The 12,618-nt window shown below is 37.7% G+C and overlaps 1 protein-coding gene and 1 pseudogene across 4 annotated transcripts; one reads left to right on the forward strand and one right to left on the reverse strand.

Moving 5' to 3' along the window:
* Window positions 1–4,743: 4,743 nt before the first annotated feature.
* On the forward strand, window positions 4,744–8,651 carry LOC105054547 (ATP sulfurylase 2-like; annotated as a pseudogene).
* A 786-nt stretch (window positions 8,652–9,437) lies between these two features.
* LOC105054424 (uncharacterized) lies at window positions 9,438–11,157 on the reverse strand. 4 transcript variants are annotated; one of them, XR_833586.4, is made up of 2 exons: window positions 9,858–11,156; window positions 9,438–9,749 (listed from the first exon to the last, which is right to left on the reverse strand). XR_833586.4 is itself a non-coding variant. In XM_010935924.4 (2 exons), the coding sequence occupies exon 1, from the start codon at window positions 10,837–10,839 to the stop codon at window positions 10,318–10,320; it is 522 nt and encodes a 173-aa protein (XP_010934226.1). In that variant the 5' UTR covers window positions 10,840–11,157; the 3' UTR covers window positions 9,438–10,118; window positions 10,282–10,317. The 4 variants fall into 4 exon arrangements, 2 of the variants coding, with proteins under 2 accessions (XP_010934226.1, XP_073102168.1); XR_833585.4 differs by having other exon boundaries at window positions 9,837–11,156; XM_010935924.4 differs by having other exon boundaries at window positions 9,438–10,118; window positions 10,282–11,157.
* Window positions 11,158–12,618: the final 1,461 nt, after the last annotated feature.

Consider the following 12,618-nt stretch of genomic DNA (forward strand, 5'->3'; position numbering starts at 1 on the left):
TTAATTTCCACACCCAACATATATTTGGATTCATGCTTGTTTGAGTCTCCCAGATAAGAGGGTATATATCTTTAAGTTTTATATTGTCTGAAAATCTGTCTCCATGTTAACTGAGCAGAACAAATAGTTTGCCCATTCGGCACTCGACTAATTTGTTTCGTTTGAGATTTTAAATACCGATACCGCACTCATGTCGATTATCAATCGATACTATATCGTATCGATCCATATTAATAATAAAAAAATTAAAAAAAAATCTATTCAATGACCAAAAAAATAAAAAATGAGAAAATCAAATTGTATCTGTGCCATACCAACTGTACCGTTTCATATGGCATCGTACCATATAGTTCGGATCCATACCATACCGAACTGATTGGTACGATCCGATTCAGATCATTTATCGAAAAATTGATTTGAACTGTATCAATTTTCAATTGTTATAATACGATATAGAGTATATCGATCGGTTCAAATTGGTACGAAATATTATGATTTCATTATGTTAGGTGATATTAACGGGCACAAAATATTAGTATTTCATTTCAAGTTAGAAGAGATAAGATCGCACACTTTCATGTCAGATGGTTGAGAGTCAACATTAATGTAAGTAGGCCATCTAGCTAGGAATTGTGTCTATGCACGGATCATTAACAACACTTACCTTATCACCAAATCCAATTAGCCACATGAAATTGTATTGTATCAGAAAACCACAAGCTGTAATTTTCTCCCAGATGGCTGAACATTTCTTTGGATTAGAATACTCAGCCCAGGATCTTGAAAATTTGTATTTAGCTTTGACAACTCTTGACCATAGGGAATTTGGCAGAAGAATCAGTTGAGAGTGGCTAGGTTGGAAGTGGGGTGGGGAGCCAGGGTTGAGAGTCGAGAACTGAGCGAGTGGGTGGAGGAACGGAACAGAGATTTGAAGGGATGCCTTCTTACCACCGTGCATCCCCCTCGGAGAGAGAGAGAGAGAGAGAGAGAGAGAGGAAACTAATTTGTAGCATTATGCTGAGTATGCTATTACATTTTGAAGAACGTAAGATACATCAAAATCTTTTTCCTAGAACTTCCGCCTTGGCTGGAAGAAACCATGACTCAGCCATCTTGGTGCTAGCCACCCACCATGATTTCACTGAGATCGGGATGAATACATGCCTTTGGTTTTTTAAATTATAAAATCAGAAAAGATAGAGTATTCTATATATATATATATATATATATATATATATATAGAGAGAGAGAGAGAGAGAGAGAGAGAGTCAATTTGTATAAAGTTTTGGGTTTTACTATAGTACTTCTTTATAATATTTTATTATAAAAAATATTTTAAATATTTTATCTCCTTTCTTCTTCCATTCGTCCCACTCCCACGCCATGCACACCCCCCTCCCCCACCCTCCCCGATAGTCTTCCCCCCTCCCCCCCGCACTCCATGCCACACTCCCCCTCCTTCGGGACGGTCTTACCTCCCCTCATTGGTGCTCGTGCTGCCCCCCAACCCCTCCCGTGATCATGCTGCGCTGCCCCCCCTCCCATCCTAGTAATGCACCCCCCTCCTCAAGGGTCTCCCCCCTGATGCTCGTGCCATCCCCCTCCATCAGTCTTTCCTCCCTGCTCCCCCTCACTGGTGCTCGTGCCGCCCCCCTCCCGCAGCCCCCAATTCTTCTTTCTTCCTCTGCCGCAACCCCCCTCCCCCCTCTATCTTCTTTCTTCTTCTCCACCACCCACACGCAAGTCCTTCGCTCGCTGGTTCTTCCCCGCCCTTGTGGCCCCGCCATCACTCTCCCTTTCCTCGCCCATGGTGTCCCCACCACCCCCAGCAGATCCTCCACCCTCCTCCCCTCCCCTCCCCTCCCCTCCCCCCCTCATGTGACCCGCCCCCTTCGCTCTCATGGCTACTCCTCCTCTAATGGTGCCCGCAGCTTCTCACACCATCACTCCCCACCACCCATGGCTTTTCCACGCCACACCCCCCACCGCCATCCCCTACCGCTCCTCCTCCACCTTCGATGGCATAGAAAAAATATTTTGAAAAAATATATATATATAATAATTTTAAAATTTAAAATATTTATCATATCAGTCGTGCATAAGGATCCTCATCCGATTGAAATCTAAATAGTCTGTATTTAATCCGACGACCAGAAATACATAAAAAGTGAAAAGACTAAAATACTTTCTGAAGCACGATAGCAAAATCCTAAAATTTTTTATTTATAGGAGTTGATATTAATTTTGCCATCATTAAAGTTCATTACTCAATATATAATAAATATTAATGGTGCCGATATTAATATACTCCATGACCATTAAAATTTATTATCTAACATGTAACAAATATTAATAGTGTTAGCAGTAATATGGAATAGGTATTAGTATTGCCAATACTAATATGCTCGGCCATCATTAAAATTAATTAATTTATATGAAATAAAATTTTGGCTATTAAAACCTTCTATTTATTATAGTTTGTTAAATTGTTACATGGTATTTCAATAATAGTTAGATTAAGGAGATAAAAATCTATACGCATGGCATGAGATTGGTATTAATGTTAAAAATTTTTGCAAAGGTACTCTTCTAAGAATCTAATATATATATATATATATATATATATATATATATATATATATATATTAGAAAGCAGAAAGTGAGAGAAGATTGATTTGCAAATGAAGATGTCCACGTAAGCAGCCCATTTTTTTCTATACATGCCATGTGGACTCTTTTATTTTAAAATATTAAATGCACGTATTCTATTCTTAATGAATGAAATTAAAAATCATTTATATCTATTAACTGGTATTATTAAAATTTTTAATTATGAACATTAAGGATATGAATGGACATGTTATTCATAAAAAAAAATTTATAAAAATATTAAAATTTATTCATATCCATTAACTGATGTTATTAAAATCTTCATGAATATTAAGGATATGAATGGACATATTATTAAATTTTTTTTTATAAATATAATCAATTATATGAATATGATCTACAAACCCGCGTGCAATGCACGGACTTAAAAACTAGTTCTCTTTGAATGCTAGTATTAGTATTATTATTATTATTAATGAGTTTCTAATTAATCATTGTTGCGTCAAGGCTCTAAGGAGAGCTAATATGGCGAATGAGGAGCATCCGTCTAATCATCGGAGAGGGGGTGCTTCGATGGAGGATCCTCCGATGCTTAAATTAGTCAGAGTTTAAGCACAATAAGAGAGAGAGTCCTAATCTAATATGACGTAATGTAGCATCATATGTGTGTACCTTTTAGAGTCTCCTTATTATCTTTATACAGAGAGGCGTTAGAGTTTATTATTCCGAATCCATAGGTTGTTAGGATAGGAAGTCCATCCACTAACTAGATTGTTAGTCGTGGGTGTTTAGCTACATTCTGGGAGTTTCTTAGGAAATTTTAACAAATTATCCACATAATCTAACTAGTCGACGGACTAAGGTTGGTCCATGATTTAGGTGTTGTTCTGATTAGATCCACATCAAGCCAAGTCGTGGGACCTCTTTCTTTATGGTCGGCAGGATCCCGTTCTGGAGGTCATTGGAAGTCCATATCGACGTTGGTCACGGGACTTTATTCTTGTCGTTGGTAAGGTATTGATCTGGAGGTCGGTGATATGTCGAGTTAAGGATCGGATGGAAGTTGATGATATTGCTTTGTTCTGGCATTCTATAATAGATTTGATGATCTTCGTTATCAAGATTCACATCAATATTTCTTTCAGTCCAAAATTCTTGAAGATTAATTCTGAAAACATTGACTGAGATGGTGTGATCTTATAATGATCATTATTAATATTTATTGTTTAATATGCAAATAAAATTTAACCAAATATACATATGTCATGAGGTTGGTATTAACGATGAAAAATTTTGCCAAAGGCCACTTCCAAGAATTCTCTTTGAATGCCGGTGTTAACAATATCATTATTTATAGCGAGTTTCTTATCAGCCATTATTAATATTCATTGTTTAATATGCAAATAAAATTTAACCAACGAAACCCTCTATTTGTCTTAACCTGTTGCATTGTTATATTATACTTAAAGAATAACTAAAAAAATATAAACTGCATATTATGTGAGTTTGGTATTGTTGATCCCGTTATTATTAGTGGGAGTTCCTGTATATTTAGAAGTTCTCAGTTCCTAATTTACATGCTGGATGATGAATATTAATAATGAGAGCTATCATGAAAAATTTATTATTTAACATGTAACAAAAATAATGCATAACTCCCACGGTAACATGCAATAAAAATCTAATTATTGAAATTTTCTATTTATTATATTAATATATTATTTTTTAAAATAATTAATTAATTAAAAAATGTATCCGTTTGCTGGTTGGATTTCTATTTGCATGCCCCACAGCCCGATCTGCCAAAACAACTCCTCATCAACACCATCCTCGGTACGCAATAGAAGCTAGTCGAACGTTTGAGCCTAATTTAATTATTAGTTTATTAATTATTATATTATATTGTATTATATTATATTATATTATGTTATATTATATTACAGTGCCATCCAGACTGTCTGATACTCTGATCGGATTAAAAAGATGGACCCCTTTCCTCCTTCAGCACTCGCTTTCTCCGAATATACAATCCAAGAAAATTATTAGATAATCCAAAATATACAACTGTTCTGATCAATAATTTCTTCAGAGTGATAGGATCCATCACTTTTGACACGCACTCGCCAAGGTAAAACCAACCATATGACTCTATCTCCCTACTATGTTTGCCCCAAAAGCCCGGACCTCTCGCCGCCTCCTCCTTTCCCCCTCTCCCCTTTCTCATTTCAAGAAGAAACCATAACAGTAGATCCGGCATTGGATTCCAAAGAACGCATCTCCTCCCATTCTCTACCATTCCAACCCTCTCGCCTCTACTGTCCCGATGCCGGTCTCTGCGCCCTCCACCCGGCCCGGCAACGCTGTCCGGAGATACCAGATCAGACCCCGACGGCAGGGGGCTGGTGGACCAGGTGGTGCCCCCGGCCGAGCGGTCGGGCCTGAGACGGCGGCTCCGCCGGCAGTGAGGATCGGGCCGGTGGACCTGGAGTGGGTCCGCGTGGTGTCGGACGGGTGGGCCAGCACGCTGCGACGGTTCATGCGGGAGAACGAGTACCTCCAGAGCCTCCATTTCAACTCCCTCCGCCTCCGCGACGGCTCCGTCGTCAACATATCCCTCCCCATCGTCCTCTCCATCATCGACGCCGACAGGGAGGCCATCGGCGACGCCTCCGACATCGCATTGGTTTGCCCCGGCGGCGATTTCGTCGCCATCCTTCGAAGGTTCGCGCTCGCGTCAATTTGCTTCGCTCTTACTTTCTCTCTGTTTGTTTAATTGTTATGATTAGAAATTTGATTTTGAAGCGAGTGGGTCAAGGTGGTGCCTTGAGCACCGTGAATTCTATTCCGGTATGGTGCTTGGATTGTTCTTCTGGTTATATGGTCAAAGGCAAGGAAAAAGAAAGATCAAAAGGGATATGGCACATGGAGGGGGAGGTGATGGTTTCCAAAAGTAGTAAAATGAAGTTATTTTGTTTTTATAGGATGGGAAGAAGGTTGAAGATACAATTCTATTTGACTTACGTTGACAGATCTGAAAAAAAAGGAAAATTGCATATAATTTCTTGTGGCGGATATGTTGGTATTCAAATCATTCGGATCTTGGTAGGTGAATAATAACTGTGGTAGACTTGTATGAGATCTGGGGATTATGGATCCGCATATTTGTTGGTAATTAAGATAACTCATTGTGGGCCGATCATCCAACTATTGAGCACCATTCCTTCAAGACACTTGGCTGTCCCTATTAACCATGGTGAGAATTTGACATAATAAGGGTAGTATTTTATAAATTTAAAAAAAATCAATTTTTATTTCAATTATTTATGAGGTAGAGTTCAACAGGAGGCAGAATTGCTGTGTCTTAGCAGAGTGACAAAGAGTTTATATTCGAAGGGAGTGGACGACAGAGGCAATGTTTGCCCTTCAAAGTCTGAACTATCTTGATTAGTGCAGCGACATATTGTGGAGATGGGTAAGATTATGAAAATAGTAGAATGGGATTGCTGGAACTTCAAATTAGCTCTAATATTGAGATTAGATCTAACGTTGAATTGTGCAAGAGAATGAAGAAGATGTGCTAGTAAAGTGATAGATCAAGTTTTTACTAGTGAAATTAAAGAATGGAGGAAATCTAAATGGCATTTGCAATGTTGGCCAATAGAAGGTAGTTCTTTATTACTTAATCTGCAAAGACTACATAGACAGTGTGAGACATAGAATTTGGAACAAGAACATTGGTAAGTTGCATGGTAGTAAATTGGTTTTGTTATGGGAAGCTTTCAGTTTAAAGTTTAATAGTCCTCAAGAAAGGTAGGGAAAGTGGATGTGTAGGCTTGAGTGAGGGCTAGTGGATGAATAGATTTATCCATGATCCTATCTATCATCTATAACCCAATTGTGTGTTCTCATTAGGGTATCCATTAGCAATTGCTGCAAGCTATTGGGGAACTACTATTGGGAAATGAATGGATGGGAAGTTGGAGGATTTGTTAGTGCTTATTTTTTCCTATGAAGGTAGTGTCTAAGAAGAAAAACTTCAAGGTATTCAGTTGCCTTTGAATCTTGACTTCAAAGTGGAAGCAATTAGATGGAAGGGAAAGGTGATCAGACGCGGGTTTCTATCTTACTAGGCACTTTGTGAGAGGGGTGGGAGGCAGCGGGAGTTGGTTGCCAGTGGTTGTACTTGTTCTTTCTAAAGTTCAAGCATGATTTCATTCTGAGGCTTGTCTAAAGGTGCAAAATTTTATAGATTAGTTGATGGAAACAGATGGTCAATAACCTCTGGGCAGCATTGTCAGGAGATAATCAAATTAAAGGGTTTTAACTTGCATGACAAATTTATGCATGTATGCAATTTATATTCATCTTATGTATGCATTCAATTTTTGTTCCATTGAATTTTTGAGATCTCATTTTTGAAGGAGAAGATTCTAATTTCTAAAGAGCTTTCACTTGAATTACTTATTTAAGCGTTTGATACATGATTCTAGTCACAAGTCTTTTGTACTGATTGTTTACTGGGGTATTAGGAGAGCTTACCAGATCTATGAAGATTCTTAAGTTTTATAATATTTTTTTATACAATGAGTATTGAACGTTAATGTGAAAACATGGATCTAGATAACTCACCACCCAATGGTACTGAATTAGAAGCAACAGAGCAGTATGTTTAAGGACTCTTGGTTTTATACGGTCTCTCAATCAAGGGTTTTACACAATATCTTAATGTATTACGCTGAGTACTCTTTCTTGTTATGCAGTATTGAAATATACAAGCATAACAAAGAAGAAAAAATCGCCAGAACATGGGGAATTTACAACAGCTCCTGGGTTACCTTACGTCGACAAGGTAATTGGCCCAGCTGGAAACTAGCTCATTGGAGGAGATCTTGAAGTGTTAGAGCCTATCAAATATAATGATGGCCATGATCACTACAGACTCTCTCCTCGAGAACTTTGCAGGGAGGGAATTTGACAAACATAAGGTGGATGCTGTGTTTGCTTTTCAATTGAGAAACCTTGTACATAATGGCCTTGCTTTGCTAATGCATCATACTCGCAGGTGCCTCTTAGAAATGGGCTACCAAAATCCTATTCCGTTACTTCATCTGTTAGGTGGTTTTGCCAAGGAAGATGATGTGCCTTTGGCTGTGAGGATGGAGCAACACAGCAAGGTTTTTTCCTGGTCTATATGATATTGATTCTTTCTTTCGCTGCAAGTCATACTTAGGACAGGCTTGATCATTTGCTTGCATGCTGTAAACCACATGAATTTTGAGATACCTTACAGGTTCTAGAAGATGGACCAACAGAACCTGTCGGATGCTATTGTGGCAGTATTCCTTTCCCCCGTGCATTATGCAGGACCAACAAAACTACAATGGCATGCTAAGGCAAGAATTAATGCAGGGGCCAATTTCTATATTGTGGTCGTGATCCTGCTGGAATGAGTCATCTGACAGACAAGGGACTTGTATGACCCATATCATGGGAAACAGGTTTTAAGCCTGGCTCCAGGCTTAGAGAAGTTGACTATCTTACCTTTCAGGGGACATTATCATATATTATTGGTTTTAGTTTTGGCCATTGTCAATGGTCTCTCGACCCAAAAAGTAAAAAGGATAAAAAAACAACAGTTTTTGCCAACGGAACATGTTAAACAGTACAATCAGTATAAATGTTACATCTTATTTTCCCAAGGCAAAGCTCAGCCGGCCAATAATCTGGAGGCCATCATGTTTTTGTAAGACCAACATGCCCTCCCCGCGGAGCTTTCTTCTGGGAAGAAATATAACTCGGCTTACTTCTTGGACTTATAACAGGCTTACGGCAAACCAGAATAGTGCGCGAAGTCTAACCTGAAGAATCCCATACTAGCCCAAACAAAAAGTTCTAAACAAAGTGAGATCTGAATCAAGTCTCAAGGTTGCAACATAAATTTCAGGAATATCGGCACCAGCCATAGATTCTGCTTTTTGTTCGAGAATAGATTCAGTTGGCTCTTTTCCTTCGATAAATTTTATTATTTTATAAGTCACGAATTTGAAATTTGAGAATTCTTTGCGCACCATCTGTGGTGTAAAAAATCTGAGATAGAACGTGCTGTGCTGAGATTACGTGGTCATTATTTTTCAATATATATTTAATATTTATAATTTTATTTTTTATTTAAAATTTTAAATAATAAAAATATTTTTTTTTTAAAAATTATAATATTTATTTTAAAAAATTATGATATCTTTTTCGAAAAAAATATGACACCCTAAAATTTATGATATCTCTTCTCCGTAGAATTATGATATTTTTTTTTAAATTATAATATTTTAAATATTATAATTTTTATAAAAAAATATCATAATTTTATAAACAAAAAATATTATAATTTTATAAAAAAAATATTATAATTATTTTTAAAAAAAATATCAAAATTTTTATAAAAAAATATTATAATTTTTTAAAAAAAATATTTTTATCATCTAAAATTTTAAATAAAAAAATAAAATTATAAATATTATATATACGTTAAAAAATAATGACTACGTTATTTAATAGCACGAAACGGCCGCTCCACATCAGTTTTTCTATGCCACGGGCGGTGCACAAAGAATTTCTAATTTCTAATCTGGGATTCCACAGATTTTCTACGCCACGGGCGGTGCACAAAAAATTTCTAATCTGGGATTCCACAAAAATCCACTCGTAAAATGGGTTTCTATAAGTCGTATCGGATAACTTTTGTAACCGCATGCACGGATGACTTGAACCAGCAGTTGGCCGTCCTTGGACAGGAACCATGACCGGACCTCAACTCCTCAAAAACAGTTAAGTCACAAAACATTTCATCAAGATTTTTCAAAGAAACATTTCATCACAGAGAACATAACGAGCAAGAAACACAAGATTTAAGGTTTAATTCCCTCCATGCCAACTGAGATAAACAAAATACTGTCAAAATCATAGAAAAGGGTGGAAAAGATTATCTTTTTGGCAGTAGTTCCTTCATAAAACCTTGGAGGCCAGAAATCGGTTCCATCTCCGAGGTTTAAACAAAGAGCTCACTCGCTCCAGCATTGCTCTCCATTCCCACGATATCTTCTCCTTAACAGCATCCCATGCCCATTTTAATGCTCGCAAGGGATCTATCGGCAGAAACAAAGGTCGATTCAACAAGCAGATCGGGAATGTGAGGAAGCCAATGAAAAGATCGACTTGAAAAGAAACTAAACCTCCGATGGAGAATAAGAGACCTTGTCGTGAAAGAAATTCATCATCAGAAAGGGCCTCTTCCTGGTTGCTTCCTTGATTGGCCAACACGGAGTTGTGTTCGATTCGGGGGCTCGGAGAGAGATTTGGAGGCCGTGAAGAAGAAGGGATCAGAAGTGGAACAGCGGCAACGCTTGACGCGTTCCATGGGATTGCGAGGAGAAGAGGGGGGACTCAGGGGAGGGATTCCGAGGACTGAGGAATTGGGGATGGAGTGATGGCCGGGCCAAAAACGGACAGGGGACCTATCAGCGGACATCATTCAATAATAAAATCTAGGCATAGAAACAAAAATAAGGTAAAACAAGAAGAAATTTTCAGTTTTTTTTCTCCACTCCAAATAAAGCAAAAAAAAGAAAAAAAAAGAAGCAAGAATAAAACCTAGCAGAGAGTGTTAACAAAAAAAACCTAGCAAAGAGGAAGGCAGTAGGCCGGTCGGTTGACTCAATGGGTGAATGCGTAGAGGACGGTGGAGATGTAGACGACGAGGGCGGTGGAGACGAGGGTGACGAGCGCCGCCACCGCCCGGACGGTGGCGGAGCTGCCGCAGGACAGCATCCCGAGGCGGATCTGGATGACGTTGACCATGGAGAGCAGCAGGAAAAGGCATCCCATCATCGAGCCGACGGCGGAGGCAAGCATCCCGAGGCGGAGCACCCGCGCGTTGATGTGGGCCCGGAAGGCTTCGTCGACGTCGTTGCTGTTGATCAGATTGATGGCGAGCTTGAGGCCCTGTGCGACGAGGCTGGAGAAGAGGAAGAAGCTGAAGGAGACCACCTCGAATACCAGGAGGTTGCGGATGACGTCCGGGCCGGCGTCGCAGGTGGACTTCCCTTCGAGGCTCCGCTGGCCCGGGGAGGTGAGGGAGAGCCCCACGAAGACGGCGATCGTGAAAAGTGAATTCACGTTCACCAGCCCGTCCAGCGCCGTCACGTGGACGCTCGTCGTGCTCCACGTCTCACCCATCGCCGATCTCTCGTGTAGTTTTTCCTTGGCCCCGTATTCTTGTCCTCCGATCTGGGAGAGAGAAGGGAAAAACAGAGGGGTTTTTCCTCTACTTGGGGAGGGCGCACTGCTTACGGATCCATCAAAGGGAACGGGGATCCTGGAAACAAAAGCGAATGTAAATCCTACTCCGTGGAGTATTCTTTGTGATTCAGTGGAATTTGAGGAGGAGGAGGAGGAGGGGGAGTGTGAGAGGCTTGAAAGGGTTTAGGGAAGATGAAGGGAAAGGTAAAGTAGGAGTGCGGGGTAGGCGGGGGGAAAGGCCGTTCCGTCGATAAAGAATCCAGAAAAGCTAAAGCCGAATCGGCGATGCCTAGTTAATTGTCAAATAGTCAAGTACACCACCTGCCCCGAAACCGACATTTGGTACAGCAGAAGAAGCACTTGAGCTGGCATGGAGACTTCCATTTCATTTGAAAAACCCATTTTGAATTTTCAAAATTAGATTTTTTTTTAATAAACTGAAAATAGAACAGATTTGTATAGGATATTGATATATCCGTAGTTATATGAATTTAAAACAATATTAAATTTATATCAAAATTAATATCTATATTTATTTTAAATACAATGAATCGAATACTAAATATATTCATATTTTTCTATCTAGATATAGATAGAAATAGAAAGTTATTTTAGATATAAATTAAATTTTGAATAGAATTTAATATAAAAAATTAATAATAATGATGTAATTAGAAAGAATGGATTTAATAAAAAATAATTTTATTAAATATTTATTGAAACAATAAATAATAATCATAATAAAAAGTATTTATTGAAAGAATGAATTCAATAGTGAAATAAATTTATAAAATAATAAAATAAAATAATTATTGCATTCTTCATAAGGCACATTACTGTTTGGGGAAGGTGATGGCGATAAAGGTTCTGTAAGCTTTCGATGGTTATTGGTTACACCTAAACTCTTCCATCCGTTGTTGGCATTAGAATCTGGAGTCCTGGACTCAGTGACAAACTCAACATTCAAGTTAAGCTTGTAAGCATCGGAAAAGATGTTGACCATTGGTCAAACCGTGTATGAACACCAGAAAAGCAAGGCATAGTGCTTTAAAAGAAAAAACATACTTCTTTTACGCGCTAAGTCAGTCTTGTCTTGCCCTAAACTTCCTTAATTTAAAATAATCTTTTCATTGGGCAAGCTTAAAATTTATCATACTTTTTTATTATATATTCAACCATTCTAGAACATCTAATCAGAAAGGAGAGAAATTATTGCATGCTACTAATCATTAAGACTCATTTGTTGACAGAGAATAGAGGAGAGAAGAGACATTTCTGTAAAGTGAAGAAAGAGCTTCTTGTTTGGTTGAAGTTTTAAGAGAAGAGAGAGTGGTAAAAATATTTTTCATAGAAAGTCACTTTCCACATTTAATGAGAAGTGAAAATCGCTGAAGAAAGTGGATTTTGGCATTTTCGTGATATAGAAAATGGTAGTATTTTTTCTTTCCTAAAATATTCTTTTAAATCTATAATTAAAATTTAGTAAAATATCAATGGATGATTAGGATGAAATACTGAATAGTAATATAATATTTATTAATATTATCTTAATATTTATATAAATATAATATTAATATTTATTATATTAATATAATATTTATATTATATTATATAATAATTTTTTTATATTTTTTTTTATTTTTTTTTATATTATATTTATATTAATATAAATATAATATTTATATTTATATAAAGTTTATGAGTAAAAATGTATAG

Source organism: Elaeis guineensis, chromosome 11, assembly GCF_000442705.2.
Source record: "Elaeis guineensis isolate ETL-2024a chromosome 11, EG11, whole genome shotgun sequence".
Classification (NCBI taxonomy): Eukaryota; Viridiplantae; Streptophyta; class Magnoliopsida; order Arecales; family Arecaceae; genus Elaeis; species Elaeis guineensis.

Excerpts from the sequence above, each read along its gene's own strand:
- LOC105054424 (XM_010935924.4), bottom strand. The coding sequence starts at position 10,839 with ATGGGTGAGACGTGGAGCACGACGAGCGTCCACGTGACGGCGCTGGAC.